The sequence below is a fragment of the Crocuta crocuta genome, unplaced genomic scaffold, assembly GCF_008692635.1.
Source record: "Crocuta crocuta isolate KB4526 unplaced genomic scaffold, BGI_CrCroc_1.0 scaffold466, whole genome shotgun sequence".
Taxonomy (NCBI): Eukaryota; Metazoa; Chordata; class Mammalia; order Carnivora; family Hyaenidae; genus Crocuta; species Crocuta crocuta.
Genome location: NW_027529672.1, coordinates 2724743 through 2742639, shown reverse-complemented (window position 1 = coordinate 2742639; position 17897 = coordinate 2724743). Strand labels below are relative to the sequence as shown.

At 45.2% G+C, this 17897-nt stretch overlaps 1 protein-coding gene across 2 annotated transcripts in view; it reads left to right on the top strand.

Moving 5' to 3' along the window:
* ADAM12 (ADAM metallopeptidase domain 12) overlaps window positions 1–17897 on the top strand; it is a 347908-nt gene that overhangs the window by 253730 nt on the left and 76281 nt on the right. For both annotated transcript variants that reach the window (XM_077762961.1, XM_077762960.1), the window contains exons 9-11: window positions 3094–3263; window positions 6006–6090; window positions 10899–11047. In XM_077762961.1, the coding sequence (XP_077619087.1) occupies window positions 3094–3263; window positions 6006–6090; window positions 10899–11047 (404 nt within the window). The remainder of the gene's footprint in view (window positions 1–3093; window positions 3264–6005; window positions 6091–10898; window positions 11048–17897) is intronic.

Genomic DNA, 17897 nt, shown 5'->3' with positions numbered 1-17897 from the left:
TTCTCATGTCAGACCCCACAGGGTCTTCCCTTTAATTCTGCCCATTTTTTCTACTTCTTCCAGAACCTTCGTTGAGCCCTCAAGAACAGCTCCCTTTAAACTCCCGTTTCTATCCTCTCTTGGGAGTTTGCTCTATTGGAGTGAACTGTCATAATGGCCAACAGTCCCAAGCCTTGAGCTTCTGGCTGACCTCTGGGCAAGGGCAAGGGCATCCTCATCCTTGCCGAGGATAGCACTCAACCAGAGCCAAGCAAATGCTCGATTCACTGTGGGTGAATCGATGCCACCACTCTCGGACCGTGTCCACCCCCATTCTGGGCTGCGTGGGCCAGGCAGACAGCTGCCAGGCCCCCATCAAGCTTCTCCCCAAGCCACAGGGTCACAGCGGGTCATCTTGGAAAGGAGTCAGAACATTCACACAGAAGTGGCCGTGTTCCATCGTGGTTTAAATCTGGGCGCCAGGCCCAGTCTGCTCACGTCCACATCCCAGACACACCAGTCGTGTCTTGAGTGGCTTGCCTGATCCCTCCAGGTCTCAGTGTCCCCAAGTGTACAACGGGGATAATGCTAATTCTTGGTTCCCTGAGCTGTCACGAAGACTAACAGAGGTGCGGCGTAGAAAGTCCTGAGCACTACACCTCGGACGTAGTAAATGCTCATTGAGCGTTCGCTGTGGTTATCGATCTCAGCCATCACAGCCAGGGTAGAATGCCCCCAGCAGGCAGGATTGTGTATGGTGACTCAGGAGGAGGAGCACACGTGACACTTGCCTAGTGACACCGATTTGGAGAGGAAGGACCATGTGTGATACACTGAGGCATGAAGTCTGTTGTAAGGAGGTGACCCGAAAGAGCTAATAGAAATGATAACCCATCATGGTACGAAAAGCTCCTCGGTTGGCCAGCACCATTGTCAGCTCTGAGAAACAATGGCAATTAGTCCCTTACAGACCCTAGTTACCCCTACCACACAACCCCCATCGGAGGCACAGTGTCCCCTTTACAGGTGACAAGCCTGAAGCCCACACAGGGCATTGGCTCTGAGATTGGTACTTGGCAAGCCGGTGTGGGCATCAGCACTGGACTTCCTACATTTCTGCTTCCTGATCGCTGTTACCTTTGTGCCTAACACAGTGGGAAGTGTGGTCCCTTTGTCAAAAGGCAGAGGCCAGACACACGCAGTCAGAATTCCAGAGGAGCCCGGGAGCTTTATTCTGCCTGGGAAGCCTGGGCTGGGAGTTTGCAAGTGGATACTGCAGACCAAGCAAGGCTTTTTAATTTTTTTTAATTGTTATTTAAGTTCTAATTAGTTACTTTACTATGAACTATTGGTTCATTGCAATATTGGTTTCAGGAGTAGAATTCAGCGGTGGATCATTTACATACAACACCCAGTGCTCATCCCAACAAGTGGCCTCCTTAATGCCCATCCCCCATCGAGCCCCTCCCCCACCCGTCTCCGTCCATCAACCCTCAGTTTGTTCTCTAATCCCTAAGAGTCTCTTATGGTTTGTTTCCCTCTCTCTTTCTTTCTCCCCTCCCATATGTTCATCTGCTTTGTTTCTTAAATTCCACATATCACAGACCAAGCAATTCTTGATTAAAAACAAGCTGTCGGGCAGCATTTGGGTCTTAGAATTGTCTCATGAACTTGTTCATGTAATGCCCATCGCTGTCATCTGCTTAAAACCGAGGTGACATTCTGTGATGTAGCTTGAGTCCCAGTCATACTCTTGTGCTCACCAGATGGCCATGGGAAGACGAGCAGGGGAAACGGCAAGCCTGCCTTGTGTGGGGTCAGCACCAGGGTCAGATGCTCCAACTTGGGGAGTGGACTGCCCTCCAGCTCGCCACATTGGAAAGGGGCTTAACTGTCAAATGCAGAGCCTCTGTGACTTGTGTTACTTGTTGGCCCAGATACTCATAGAGGAAAAATGGGACCTACTCACATCTGGAACTTGACTTTGGCTGCTATCACCAGCCACATGTTTCTGGTTGGTTACCTGGAGTATCAGAAAATGAGGGCTCTCCCATCATGTACCACCTCACCCTTCATGGGCGTTGGAAGGTCTTACAGCCAGCCAGGTGATCCCATGTCCTCACCCCCTGGGCCCTGAGCACAGAGCCACCTCCCTATCATAACACACATGGGGGGCAGCAAAGTAGTTGGGGGCAATGAAGAGTTCTTCCTTCTGCCCTGACCACTCATCTCTCCCAGGACAAAACTATCCCTTAGCCATTAGAAGAATTGCTCTTCCTACCCCTGACCCAGGACGACCTCCTTGTGGACAAAGGGCTGTAGGTTGACATCAGGAATATGTGCAGACAGGAGACAGATCGACAATGACAATACTTGCTTTGGCAGGGTACCCGGAGCCTTCTTTCACAAGCCTGTGAAAGAGGAACTTCCTTCAGAAGGTCTTTCCCATGACACCGCTGGTGAGCTAAGTTCTAACCGTGAGGAGAATGGTCAATGAAGTTCCGGAAGAAGAGTTCTGCTTATGTCTTTATTATTCTGAAAGATATTGATTTGTTCATTTAATTAAAACCTTCTAGGTTGACTATAAGTGACAGAATGTGATAGTGTCAGCCAAGTCTGAGTCTTTGCTGAAAAATTAATACAGATTCATTTTCAGCAACTCGTAGATAGAACATTTTGCTTAAAAGGAATGAATTATTATCCTTGGCAGAGTGTCTGAAAGATCCTAATTCACTCGTTGTTTTTCTTGCCGTAGTTATTAACTGGCCGTCTTCAGGTATAATGTAACTATGTTAGTGATAGTACACATCTATATGCACATTTTAAATCACCAATGGACCATGTGAAATGTGTGCTTCCTTACAAATAAGGGCAGACGTCAAAAAGCCTATTAACTTTGGCATCTAACTGGCAAACCGCATTGGAAACTCACTTAACACATCACTTTGTATCAGACACTGCAAACATTTCTTAAATTCTAATGCCACAGGAAAAAGGGCGCACAGAGAGATTTTTCTCACCCGTGTCAGTGAGGTTCACAACATGCAAATATGTTCTCCTCTGCACTTGAAGTTCTCATGAATGTGATCCCCAGAGGATGCCTGTCTCGGTCAGTTTTACAGACCACTGAACATTCGGATAGTGCTGGTGGGCGTGGAGGTGTGGAATGACATTGACAAGTGCTCCATTAGTCAGGATCCGTTCACAAGCCTCCATGAATTTCTGGACTGGAGAAAGATGAAGCTTCTACCTCGAAAATCACACGACAACGCCCAGCTTATCAGGTAGGGTATTTAGGGTCTCTTCTTTGCTTAACGAACGAGTGATCTTCTCCTGGAATCCCCCTCTCCTGGTGGTCCCGAAAGCTGCATGCCTCTCTGCAGAGTACACTGGCTCGTCCAAGGGTGTCTCCGAGCCCAGGGCAGTGGGGCACACGCCATCCTGACCGAACTGTGGGTCTGTTGGGAACGTCTCCCTCTGAACCCCCTAGGAAACCTATCCCTCGAAGAGATGTCTTATCTTCTTTTTTCCATTACCTGGATGTTTTCCTCTATGCAGATTTTTCCAGTCTTTGTCTTGATATAAAATGGTCCTGAGTAGGCGATTAAAAAAGAAAAGCTCATTTTCTTTCATTATTACCGAAAAATGTTTATGCAAGATGTGAGGACGATGTATTAGGATGATTATTGCCAGATGCCTAGAGAAAGGAAATGTTCATTCCTCCTGCTGTTTTGCTATGACTCTGGTTTTCTAGATCAGAGGTCCCCAGCAGTCTGCATTCTTTCAATCACTGTGTTCTGAGCATCAGTCAGGAAGTAAGCGCCCTTTAGGTGCTTTTAACCTAATGGTGACCAGTACTGGAAGGCTCCCTGCTCTCAGGAGTCCACAGTCTGCTGGGAGAAGGCGACAATCAACAAGGAAATTGCAGAGAGTGCTAAGTGACATGAAGATAATAACATGAGGGAAAACACAGCTATAATGTAACATAATATATTGGGAAGATATCCAGACACCTTTATATTTAAAGGGAAAAAATTCTAATCATAAACTGAATTAGTGAGGAGCAGATTTTTCCCAAAGTGACCAACTTATTATTAAGACCCTTAAACAGCTTATTCTGTTATCCTACATTCTCATGTAGCTCATTTCACTAAATTGAAAGCTTCAGGGTCAGAGACACTTTTCTTAGGCAAATTGTATCTGGTTCCTTAGAAATTTATAGAAAGCTAAAAACCATTCTTACCCCATCCTCACTTTAGAAAATGCCTACATACAAACTGAGGCTCTTGGCATTCCCTGATAATTTACTTTGGCCATTTTCACAGGGTTGTTTGTTTTTTTCCCGCCTCGGATATTTGTGGTTGCTTCATATTTTATGCATTGATTAATCCTGAACTACTAAAAGTACATTTTAGATATTTTGAGCCAGAGTATTTTGTTTTGATTCTTTTCCCCAAATGGAGTCTGTCCAACTTGAACATCTGGAAATAAATTGGCCTCTTATATAATAACCTTATTATTTATATACATATATAATTTTATCTATTAAAATGGTCTATATAGATATAAATATAAAATCTGTAACCCCAACTACCGTACATATGAGTATGATAGGATGGATGGATGGATGGATGGATGGATACATACATGAATACATACACAGATGAGGCTTTATGTATACTTACTTCCTTTTGTCCAGTTGAACGCTGTCAAAATAACTAACTTTTCAAACAGTATGTATATACTCTACATGTGTACATGGCCAAGATAACATGAGTAAGTCATTTAAAGGAGATTTGAAAAAGATTCCCTTAAAGAAGATTCAACGAATACAAACAATGTGGGTTTTTTAATTTTTTTAAGTCTTTATTATTTTTGAGAGAGTCAGAGTGTGAGCAGGAGAGAGGCAGAGAGAGAGGGAGACACAGAATCCTAAGCAGGCTCCAGGCTCTGAGCTGTCAGCACAAAGCCCAACGCAGGGCTTGAACCCACAAACCACAAGATCATAACCTGAGCTGAAGTTGGACACTTAGCCAAGTGAGCCACCCAGGCGCCCCCAACAAATACAAGCAATGTTTAAATTTTAATGCATGAGGGTCAAATTATTAGCACTTACATCAAACAAGCCTTAATGTCATTGGACTCACTGATCAGGTTAAGAATTCCTAGGGGGCACAGCCTGTACCTGAGCCATGACGTCCCCTCCTGGAAACTTCCTCCCAGGGGTACTAAGTCTTTGTGGGTACTTATTCTACATCGACTCCAGAGGAGCAATCATTTCCCTGCTGATTTCACTCTTGCCAGCTACATTAGCAACCCACTCTAAAGAGTCTGGGTTTCCTGCCTAGTTGTAACGTAACACAGGAAAGCCAACTTCAGCTACAACACAGTCTAGTGAACCACCACGTGCATTTCATTTAGTTACCGGTGATTCTCTGGGACTGGCCTCAGTGCTCCAGCCGCAGACATTATTTAAAAGGAGTAGCTCCTGGGGCACCTGGAGGGCTCAGTCAGTTAAACGTCTGACTCTTGGTTTCAACTCAGGTCATGATCTCACAGTTGGTGGGTTCGAGCTGTACGTTGGGCTCTGTGCTGACCGTGCAGAGGCTGCTTGGTATTTTCTCCTTCACTCCCTCCCTCTTTCTCTCTCTCTCTCACTCTTACTCTTTCTGTTCTCTCTCTCTCTCTTTCAAAAATAAATAAATAACATAAAAGAAAAAAAAAAAAAACAGGAGCCGCTCCCTCCAGTCTATGGGGAATAGGAAGGAGATGACTTGTAAGAACAAAGGTCATAGCTGGTCGCTGACCGAGTCTCACAAACAGAAATCTGGAAGGGTTACAAGACCATGATGCAAAGTAAGTTTTGAAGGAACCAAGGCTACAAATCACCTGCAAACACCCCCTCACGTGGCTCTTTTCATTGTGCACCTGATCCTGCTCTTATTGGGATGCAGGAATGTCCACCAGAATTGTTAGGAAGTGACTTCATTCTATATTAACTTAAGAAACTTTTGTTTGTTTCCTAGTGGGGTTTATTTCCAAGGGACCACCATCGGCATGGCACCCATCATGAGCATGTGCACAGCAGAGCAGTCCGGAGGGATCGTCATGGTAAGTCAAGGGCACCGAGGAACTGCTGGGGATGCCCCAGCGATTTCCCTGATTTCTCGGGACAGCCCTGCTTTCATTAGTCCTGCTAAAATTAGGCCATTTTCTTCAGTGCTTTTTTTTTTTTAATTTATTTCTAGGAGAGAGAGAGAGAGAGAGACAGCATGAGCAGGGGAGGGTCAGAGAGAGAGGGAGATACAGACTCTGAAACAGACTCCAGGCAGTCAGCATAGAGCCCGACACGGGGCTCGAACCCACGAACCGCGAGATCGTGACCTAAGCGAAAGTCGGACGCTTAATCGACTAAGCCACCCAGGCGCCCCTTCAGTGCTTTTTAAATGTAATTCTACCTTTTCTCTAGCTCTGTCGATGGTCTTGCATATCCCGTAATATTTTTAGGGACTATTTATTTAAAAACATCAAATCACAGGTGAGTGAGTAAAAATAACTCAGCGGAAGCCCATCTGCCCCTTTTATGGAGAAAACGTTTCAACTGGGCTCTTGGTCCAAGCTTTTCAACCCAGGATTCCTCTTGGCATTGGGATGAGCCCAGGCACGGGGTGGCCCTCCTCACTCAGTGTCTTAGACGGACTGTGGTCTCACCAAACGTTACGACCAGAATGGCTGTCCGATGGTTCCGCATCCAAGGCCCAACAGCCAAAAGTCTGAGGTTTTTAGCTATTTACCACTGCAAATGTTTGATCTACCTCGTAGCCAGTGTCCAATGTGTCTTAATAATAACATTAATCTTGGAAGGCAGATACCTAGGCTTATTGCTTTCTAAGGATATTTTTGTCGTATGGGCTCCATACGTTTATAAAAGGGAACAAGACACGAAGAGTAGTTGGAGCTTGTTTCTTGTGACTGTAAGAGGGAAAGAGCTTTGACACGCCACCCAGCAGGGGACTCCTGTTCCACTCCATCCGTTAATTAGAGTAAAGCTTTCACCTCGTGCTGGTGCTGGCCCTGTTCTGAAACTACAGCGTCCCCTTTGCACCAGCCCTCAGCCAGGGCATATTCCCGGAGGCCGCTCTGACATCTCCATGGAGCAAACAGAACCTTGCCCTTCTAACAAACCATGGCTTCCTCCCCATTTTTTTCCAAACAGACCATTTCTGAATACTCCATTGTATGAAGGAATGGGAGTAACGTTCTGCTGACTAGTATTTTCCTTCCACGTCCTGCCGACCTAATCTTCTTACTGAACCTGCGTAACAAATGGTGTCTTCTCCCCTGATAAGTGTTGGTAATTCATATAAACATGCACTAAACGTACAAGCCAGAGAGGCCCTTTGGGGGAGCGCGGTCACTCTGGATTTCTGGCTTGCACGAGCTCCCCTCTGGTTTTCTTTGAGCCTACAAGCCCTGTAAGTGCTCTCCACCATGGAAGTCACTGGAAAGACTGCCTTTTGTTGGTGCCAGGTTAATTTCAAGTCAGATCCCGACCATATTTTTACAGAGGAGCCTGTAAAATTTTAAGAGGGAATAATTTTCTGTTTCATGTTTCCATGGTCAGTTGCTACTGACTTTGCCACTTAAAATGTGCATAAATATTTTTTAGAGCTGAAACCGAAATCCTTATAAGCACAGCAGACTCTGCCGTCTGGGGTGTTTAAACATTTTTATAACCATTCTGATCATATTAAGTGGCTTCCTTCAGTCTGTATCCTTTATTCTCTTTCCCTACAAGCGCTTGATCAAGATTCCTCCCTTGAAAGCATACAGAAAAGCCTATTTTTTTAATGATGAAAATGAATGTGGCAAATATAAACAAATAATGCGGTCTGCAGTGGTGATAAGGTCAAGACCAAAGTTCATCAGCAGGAAATATGTTTAAACAATGTGGCAGCAGTTAACATCATCCTCAGACACATCCTTTGTCTGCTCCACCTAGGAAAGAGGCATCAAGCAGGACGGAAGGCGATGACCCCTTTAATTCCATAAAATTCCTGAGATAAGCACGATCAGTGTCTTGGCCAGACCTAAAGCTCCTAGACTAACATTCTCCTATTGTGTCTCTGAAATTAAGTTCATGGGTACCTCCTTCAAGGACTCACAAATCTAAGAGGAAGGAAATTAGGTAGCGAAGAAGCCGGAATCCCAATCAAATTGAAAAGATGAGCTCCACTACTGTTTCTCTATTTTTTTAAGATAGAGCAAATCATTACTTTAGTAACTTAAAGCCATGCCCCTGTTTCTAACTGAACTACAACAGTCTAAGTTTGAGGATAATGCCATAAATAAAGCAGTAGGTGGGCGCCTAGGTGGTTCAGTCAGTGAAGCATCTGACTCTGGATTTTGGCTCAGGTCGTGATCACCAGTTCATGGGATAGAGCCCCGCGTCGGGCTCTGTGCTCACAGTGAGGAGCCTGCTTGGGATTCTCCCTCCCTCTCTCTCTGCCCCTTCCCTGCTGACTCTTTCTCCCTCTTCCAAAATAAATAAATAAACTTTAAAAAATTTTTAAATATTATTTAAATATTAAAAATATTTAAAATAATAATTCATTAATTAATTTAAAAAGAAGTAGGGTTGTTTTTTTTTCTTATTACAAATGTCAACTGTTCATCAGGGTCTCCTGAAAAACAGTTCTGTCCATAATCACCTATCCGGGAGAAAGCATAAAACACTTTGGCAATTAAAAACAAACACGAGCTATTTGGTGATACAAAAGAATCAAATACTCATTTTAAAGGATGAATTCCTTGTATTTTGTGCCAGAGCATGGTAAATTCGGCCCTCCACATTCCTAGGTTGACAACGTTCTCTTTGCCAACCTGTGTTATTCTTGAGATTTGATTTCCTGAAACATACTTGTGAAGCTTCCTACAACAGGAAACTGTAAAATCTAAACAAAGTAATTTATTAGGAATTCCATCCATTCTAAGAATGACTTGGTTCCTTGATGTGCTGTACTCTTCTTAGACTCAGGGCCTAAAAGGGGCAGCTACAGCTCTGAGCAAGAACCTACGTAGTCTTTCAGAAGGATGACTTTACAGGAGGCCCTGCAAAAGTTATCTATCAGGAATGACTCTTTCTCCAAAGCATAGTGTCACTGTTTCCTGGACGTTTCTTAGAAAACCCCTTATCTCTTTCCTGAGTAGCACAAAGCAGTATTTGAATAGAGGACCTTCACTGTGCTGTGGTGTGCAGCCCTTCTCAGAAACACCACGGAGGGGCCCAAACTCTGCAAATCATGTTTAGTAATCGACAGTTTTTTTGTGTTAAAGTCAAGGAACAATATTTTAATAATTAGGGTTGAATAATTTAGTAATGGTATTGTAGGTAACAATAACTTCCAGTATCTATTATGAAGCCAACTACATGCTTCATTAAGTTAGGGGTGTCCATACAATGCTTGCCGGATGGAGAGACAAGCAAAACCCATCAAAGGGTCGAATGAATCCCCAGAAGCAACAGACAGAGAGCAAGGATGCTTCTAGATGTCCATCTCCAGAATCAGCAAGGGACGAGCAAGAGTGAGGCATAACCAGATTACAATCTTAATTCAGTGAATCTTCAGACAGATTACTCAATGTGGTTAGCTTTTTGTGTGAGTTATTGTTAATTTTCCAAGTGTTATTCTTTTTTTAACTTTTTAAAGTTAATTTATTTTGAGAGAGACACAACATGAGCAGGGAAGGGGCAGAGAGAGAGAGAGAAAGAATTCCAAGCAGGCTCTGTGCAGCCAGCACAGAGCCAGACATGGGGCTCGAACTCACAAAACTGTGAGATCATGACCTGAGCCGAAACCAGGAGTCAGACACTTAACCAACTGAGCCACCCAGGCGCCCCTCAAGTATCCTTCTCTACTAGGTAGAGAGGAGGGGCATGCTCAGTAACACCTGCTCAGGTCTTGTTTAGAATGTCACAAAGTATAAGGGTTCCTGGGGGGCTCAGTCGCTTGAGCATCTGACTTCAGCTCAGGTCATGATCTCAGAGTTCATGAGTTGGAGCCCTGCATCGGGCTCTGGGCTGACAGCTCAGAGCCTGGAGCCTGCTTCAGATTCTGTGTCTCCCTCTCTCTCTGCCCCTCCCCTGCTTGCTCTCTGTCTCTGTCTCTCTCTCAAAAATAAATAAACACTAAAAAAAATTTTTTTAACTTATAGAATGTCACTAAGGATGCTTCCCCTATCAACTCTCTCAGCCTCCTCTTGATCAAGGATAAAATGGTACTTTTATTACCTATGAAGGAATGAGCTGCTTCTTCCTATGGTTTAGACAACATTTTGTTACATTCAATGGAAAGGTGTTTTGGGGCACCTAGGTGGTTCACTTGGTTAAGCATCCAACTCTTATCTCATCTCAGGTCATTATCTCATGGTTGGTGGGATCGAGCCTCAAGGTAGACCATGTGTTGACAGCGTAGAGCCTGCTTGGGATTTTCTCTCTCCCTCTCTCTCTGCCCCTCACCCTCTCCCATGCATACACACACTTGTTCTCTCTCTCTCTCACTCTCTCTCTCTCAAAATGGATAAATAAACTTTAAAAAAAAAAAAAAAGAAAGATGTTTTATAAGAGACTGCAGGGAACAGAATGTAGATGATCACCTTGAGAATTTCACATAAAGACATAAGGAGTCCTAAATGTATTCATGACATATGCATTCCTCTGCAGAGGAATAGGTCAGGTCTTTTTAAAGTTTGAACTAAATAATGGGGCTCTATATTCATTCCTTATAAGGGATTGGATTCAGTAAAGTGTTGACAAAATTCAGTCAAGTGGTCAATGGTAGGGGAGAGAAGTGGACAGGGGCTGGGGAAAAGGCCAAGGAGGTGTGAACTATACATTGTGTTCTTGTGTTTGCTTTGAGGACCACTCAGACAGCCCCCTTGGCGCAGCCGTGACCCTGGCACATGAGCTGGGCCACAATTTCGGGATGAACCATGACACACTGGAGAGAGGCTGTGGCTGCAGTGTGGCTGCCAACAAAGGAGGCTGTATCATGAACCCTTCAACCGGGCAAGTACCGACATTTCCGCTACTTGTAGAGCCGGGCCTGACGTTGAATTGCATTTTGGGAAACTGCTGAGCAAAAATCTCCCTGGTTTTCTGGCAAGAGCACCCATGGAAACATCCAGAAAGAAATCCCTTCCTCAGTAGCAAGAGTGGACTACACTCCTCTGAGAAGGTCATAGGCAACCAGATTGCGATGCTACGTGGCATAAGGACTGACCTCTTCCCTGAGAAGTGGCAGAGGGAGGGGTGGACACTGTCTTTGTTTAGAGATTGGGATATTACTCAACAACATGAGCATGTGCTTTCCATTTGAGCCTATAGCTCCAGTGCTCCAGCCATTCTAGGGCCTGGAAAACTCACTGGGCAAAGGGGTCAAGGTTAGATGGGTCACATGTCCTTCAGAGGGTGCTAGTTGGGGAGTGTTTCTTCCCTCGGGGTTGGCCCAATGGTGTATCTGAACTGCATCAATAGCTCAGGTTTACAGCATCCCTATCTCTGATACATCACCTTATCAGATCTGCGAGGTTTCAGTGACATGACTTCTCCATTTCAATAAATTACATCGTTCTTCCTCTTGGAATTCCTTTCTGAAACTCCAGACTCAGTTCACCCGGGGGAAAATGGAAGATAGTTTCAACTAAGGGACCATTCAAATGAGGTGGAATCAGGTGGAGTGATTGAGTACAGGTTCTGATTAGATCCCGATACCTCCCAGGGCCCGTCCCAAACCAAAGTGCTGTGCCAATGTGGGGAGAGCCTCATTAGGGAAGGAGAACATGCACTTGCTACCATCTTCTTTTTATGTATCTGGATGAGACCTTCCCAACGTCTATCTTTGCTGCACTTTCCCAGCGAGGCCCTCTCTCTGGGCTTGCTGAATGCAGCACTGCCGTGGGAAGGTGGTCCAGACCTACAGCCCGAAGACTGGCCTCTCTGAAGACCTTCTGGTAAGGGGCCAGGCCTGGCATGACGGGGGGACACCTCCCAGAGGCATAAAGGCCCCGGGAGGGGGATGGATTGTTACAAAATGCAGTTATGTATGCTTTGGTAAGCAGTAGCTTTGGGGGGCTCCTCAGATGGCTCCTAGGGCATCACGTCACCCCCCAAAACAAAGACTGGGCAGCACTGCATGTCGTCCCTGCCTGAGAGCTGTTCATGAGGCATCTCCTTGTTACCTTATTAGCAAGTTACTCCTTCTCTTCACCACCATTAGCACAGAGCCTTTGGGAATGCTTCTTTTTTGCCTCTGGTTCTGTCTTTAGCACGATTCAGGGGAGTCACCAAGACCTTGTAGAGGAACTTGCTCTGAGTCTGTGATAACAGAAGCCAAGAACCTGAGCCCAAAGTAATAGTATCTTAGGCCAACACCAACCGGAAGTGAAATATCGCAAAACCCTAGCTAACAAGGGAGTTCCCAAGAGGGACACAGGCTTCTCTGAGAAAGTGTGTAGGCTCCTTGTCATGTAACGGTCCAGGCAGAGGCAAGATAACTATTTGTTGGGCGTTTGGGGCAAAGAATTCCTTCTTAGGGCGTGAGGTTGGGCCAGGGGCCTTCAGGTATCTTCTTTTTCCGGACAGAGCCCAGCATCACTGGCCCATGTTGGGTGAATCTCAGGCAAGGACATTGGTAGGAAATCAACATACAACTGAGTGGTCTTCATGCTTTTTCATTCTTGATGAACTCAAAGTGGCTACAGAAAATCCACTGTTTGCTCAATTTCCATGATTATCAAATAGGCACTGACACATTAGCCTATATTTCCCCCAGAAGTGGTTCCCAATGATGGATATTGTGTATGTTTTACAACTCTTGGTAACATGGGCAAATGGAAGAGAGGAAAATCTAGACTGGGAACACTAGTCTAAGATTAAAGAGAGGTGATAGCCCATGCTCTGATACCAATTGTTTTGGGTAATACGAGCAGCTGTGTAACCCCTCTGTCTTTCCATTCTTCATCAGAAAAATTAGTGAGCTAGTCTTTTTCCTTTCTTTCTTCCTTCCATCTGTCCATCTATCCATCCATCCGTATTCACTTGATCCACTCATCCATCTATCCATCTATTTATTCACTATTTATTCCATTCACCCATCCATCTCTCCATCTTTCCATCATTTCTTCCATACCTCCACCCATCCATCCACTTACTTGTTCAGATAGTAAAGAAATATTTTTGACCCCTAGACCTATGGTCATTGGGAGCACACAGGGGAGGGAGACCCTACCACTCTAAAAATTATGATTCCGGAGGCACATTAGCAAGACCTACTTTCCGATACTCCCTATAATTTTGTGTAAAGCCCTTCGAATGAGAAAGTCTTCATGGAAGTGTTTAAGGATATGAGCCAAATGACCCTGGAGAGTCTTGAAATCATAGGTAGAAATGGTACTGTTAAGAGCTCAGCAAATCATTTCAAAGCCCGCCCCCCTTACCAGAGGTTTGCTAATAGCCTTTACTTAATTTATATCTTATTAGCTACTTCTAAGTTTTCTCTTTTGCTGAGCTGGTGCTTTTGCATAAATCTCTTCTATTTGGTTCTCATTTATGATCCCACATTCCTGTCCAGAGAGTGGTGTTTTTAATTTTCTCAGATGGAAAGAAACTTCCTAAAGCAAGGGGGTAAATTAATCACAAAAGTCCACAGTGAGGGGGAGGTCAAGCCGCCCAGGCAACCCTTGGCCATCCATCACCCATCGGAGAACTTCCAGGCTGCTTTTAATCTGCAGTATTATCTCAACGTGGTCATTCCCTTACCTCACAGGGGCCTCTTGAGAGCAGCAGAGTGGATTAAACGAGATCACATGTCTTTGTAAATTGTAAATCACTCCACAAATACACGACAGCAATACTACTATTGTTTAGCACACAGGGGCGTTGGAACCATCGAGATGTTGAGGGCGTCTTCTAGAATCCCTGCGCATAGTTGCTGGAAAGCGCTTGCAGTGCCTCGGATCGGTCCCTCAGCAACGCGCCCACGATTTCTCTGTGAATGGCTCGTTGTAAACCGGCCCACGTCCAAACAGCCCTCTTCCAACTTCCTCCGCGCTACTGACTCCGGCACAGGCAGCACACATTAAAAAATGTCATTCGAGTCTTAGCCTCAAAGGTGAGCCTCGAAAAGAGATGGATCGGTGACTACTTTAATGATATTCAGGTCTTTCTGAATCACAGAGAACAAAGTATCGCACATGCTTTCAAGGGGAAACGCGCAGCCCTTAATAGACCGTGTTTGTTCTGGAATCAAGGCATTCCAGAATCCCAACTCTGAAACATTCACCAACTGCCGTCATTGGCAAATGGGACCCAAAGCCCCAGGGGGAGTCTCCGCTCCTGAGCGGTCCTGCTACAACAGGGTGTTGTGACTTTAGTTGCATCTTACAGACTTGGTTGGAGGGAGTTTCCTTACAGTTGTACCATTAATTACCGCGAGGCCGGGCGAGTGCGTGAGCATGTGTTTTATGTCTTTTGATAGTTAACATGAAGACTTGCCTTGGAAATGACTCTTTGGCAAAAGCAGTCTCTAGGGATTCGTGTGGGAGTTTCAACTCAATTGAGTCCATCCATTAACGAGCTTCTTGGAGCATTCGGTCTGGAAGGGTTTGAGGACGAAGCATGCCACATTTATGGAAGTAAGAAAAGTGGGAAGAGTTTGCACACTTTTGGAAGAGATTATTTAACATCGTTGTAAATGTCACTTCCCAGTGTAGACCAAAAGAAAACAGTATTGGCATTCAAAAGTTACTCTCCAAGCTTCCTTTATTTTTTGCAGGAAGTGTTCTGTTAAAAAGAGTGGGGGTAGGAGAGCCTCTCGTGGCGGGAATATAGCTGAGTCCGAGGCACATACCGAGATGTCACACACTCTGATACATGGATGTCAGGGTGATGACTGTGAAGGGGACAGACACCTTTCTTGTCTCGTGGAGCTTCCCCTCTCTCGGGGAAGACAGACTTGAGAAACAATGAATTACAAATCATGGGTTCAAAGAAGTGCTTTGAAGGACACAAAGGAAGAGGGTGTTAAGGAAACACGTGAGCTAGGAGCCCCACTTTCATTGGGGGCCTGGGGCAACGCTCTCTTGGAGGTGACAGTTAAGAGAAGAGCAAAAGGAAGAGAATGGAGAGCCTGCAGGGATGGGGGACGTCGTGTGCAGCTGGGTGGAGGGGACGCGGCTTCGCTGACCCAAGACCAGGGGCTCATGGGGCTGGATCCAGATGGAGGTGGGGCCTGGGCACAGGGGAGCTGGTGCTGCTGGAGAAGAAGGGGGTTGAGGGGAGGCCGAGCGAGCAAAGCCCAGTCCACCAGATAGGAATGGAGTTTTGTCTCCAGGGCAGTGAGAAGTCATTGGAGGGTTTTAGGCAAAGCAAAAATATGATCTGACTTATCTTTTAAGATTTTTTCACTTTAAGGTTATTGATTTACTTTGAGAGAGAGAGAGAGAGAGAGAGAGAAAGCAGGGAAAGGGCAGAGAGCATAGGAAAGAGAGAGTCCCAAGCAGGATCTGCATTGTCAGCACAGAGCCTGATATGTGGCTCAGTCACACAAACCAGGAGATCATGAACCAAACCGAAATCAAGAATCAGACGCTCAACTGACTGAGACACCCAGGCACCCCACTTTTAAGATCACTAGCATTCAAGCTATTAGAGCTTGTCAAATTAAGGGGTTTGTGTCTATTTTTAAAAAGGCAGGGTGTGCTTCTTGTAAAGCATAAGTAAAAGCGATAGGATATAAATTTTAGTTTACTTTCTTGTAAACAATAGACATTGGGGATGCATTGAGAAGGAGCCTGCGTCAGCACCCCAGCAGCACATCACACACACCCACACACACACTCTCCCCTGTCCAAGTTTGCATACTTAATGAACAAAATGCTCCTCTCTTCAGGATTTCACTTTGTAAGCATCCTTTAAGGACTCAAATTCAAAGAGCCGTGGAAGAGCCCTTTTGCACTGCCTGTGTGTGTATCTAAAAGAAATTACTGCAGAGTTTTTGTGCTGATGCTAAGATCAGGTTTGGGGCTCTTTGGGTTTTCTTTAGTCCAGACAAACGGCTCTGATGCACAGAATGTGCTCCCGGCTCCCTGCGGAGAATGGAAAGCAGTGTGTTGCGCTCCCAGGAGAATGTGGGCTAAGAAACTCAAATGGGAGTGACCCCCTGCTCTCAAGTGGTGTAAGTAATTCACATTAAGCTGAGGTTGGACATTCAGGAATAAGGTCCACAACTGGATCCAATAACCATGTTTAAGCCCAAAGCATTGCCATTCTACGTCCTCAAAAGTTTGTATAATTGGCACCTTCAACTCCATTTAATCTGATTCAGGAAATCTTCATCGCATACCTGCTCACTACACAGCTGTCTGGACGTGGAGCACATCTGGCTGGCCTCCACCCAGGCTCAAGCTTCCCTCGTGACTCTGACTCAGGACAGGCCCACTGTATGGAAATGGGGTTAGGCAACCAAGCCTAATGAAACTACTCATTTACTCAACTAGTATTTACTGTGCCCCTATGTGCCAGGTCCTAGGAGGCAGAGTGGGAGCACAGAGCCAGAAGGCAGGAACCTTGACTTCTAAGAACTCATGACAGGCAAACAAACCACCACTGATTACATACGAGAACCTCAGGACTCTGATGGGGGACATTTCTGGGGCCCTGAGGCTCACCGCACTGATCTATTTATAAGGTCTTGGATTTCGTAGCACCTCTTCTAGAAGCGTGTGCCTGTACAAAATAAGATGGCATTTCTAAACATAACCATAATACCATTTCACACTTTCAGAAAACCGACAACAACAACAATAATAATTCATTGTGAACCAGGAGCAAAAGTTGGAAGGGACTGGGGCTCCTGGGTTGGTTCAGTCGGTTGAGCATCCGTCATGATCTGATGGTTCGAGGGCTCGAGCCCCGCATAGGGCTCTGTGCTGACAGCTCAGAGCCTGGAGCCTGTTTCAGATTCTGTGTCTCCCTCTCTCTCTGCTCCTCCCCTGCTCATGCTCTCTCCCTCTCTCCCTCCCTCTTTCTCTCTCTCTCTCTCTCTCTCTCAAAAATAAATATTCTTTTGAAAAAGTTGGAAGGGATGGTAAGTAGGGAAGACATTCTGGGATACAATGCAGTCTGAACTCTAAAGAATTGGATGAGGTCAGGCGGACCCCCCCACCCCCACCCCCAGGGATTCATAGCTCACGCTGCTGGAAAACTGAATTTCTGTTTGAAGAGACCTCTCTCTGAAAATGTGCTTCAAGGAAGTAAAATGAATTTCTCAGTGAAAGACTCCCCAGAATTGGGGATGTGCTGGGAACTGATAGAAATTTGATGTATTTGGGAAGTCTCTACTCTTTGTGCAACTTGCTTTCTTGAAGAATCGTGCGGAATCCATGTAATGAAAACTCACCCCTCCTTTGAACCCTGAGAAACTGAGATCATGAAATACATTTATCAGAAGGGGATTTTATAAGAAGGGGATTGTGGGAAATCATTTTCCCATGTTATCTCTTCATTTAAAGGTGATTATTGTTTTCTCAATGAAAAGTTTAAGAAAGGCTTCACTTCATTCTTCAAAGCATAGGGGGGTACATGGAAATCTTTATTCAAGGAAAGGACAAAGGAAGAGCACTACAAAATGAGGAATTCTAGTAACATTAAAATGCCACTGCTCAGAACCAGTTTAATTATAGCCAGAGTAATTTAGTTGGCTACATTCCGACATTATCATAAGAGGGAAATGAACCGGCAGGAGAGATTCTTGAAGAGTTCAAGAGGGTGCATCAGTATGGAGAAAGTTCTTGCTCCTCTGTGTGTAATTAGCTGTTGCTCACTGTAAAATACAGGCGTTCGTCTGCACTTCACACAG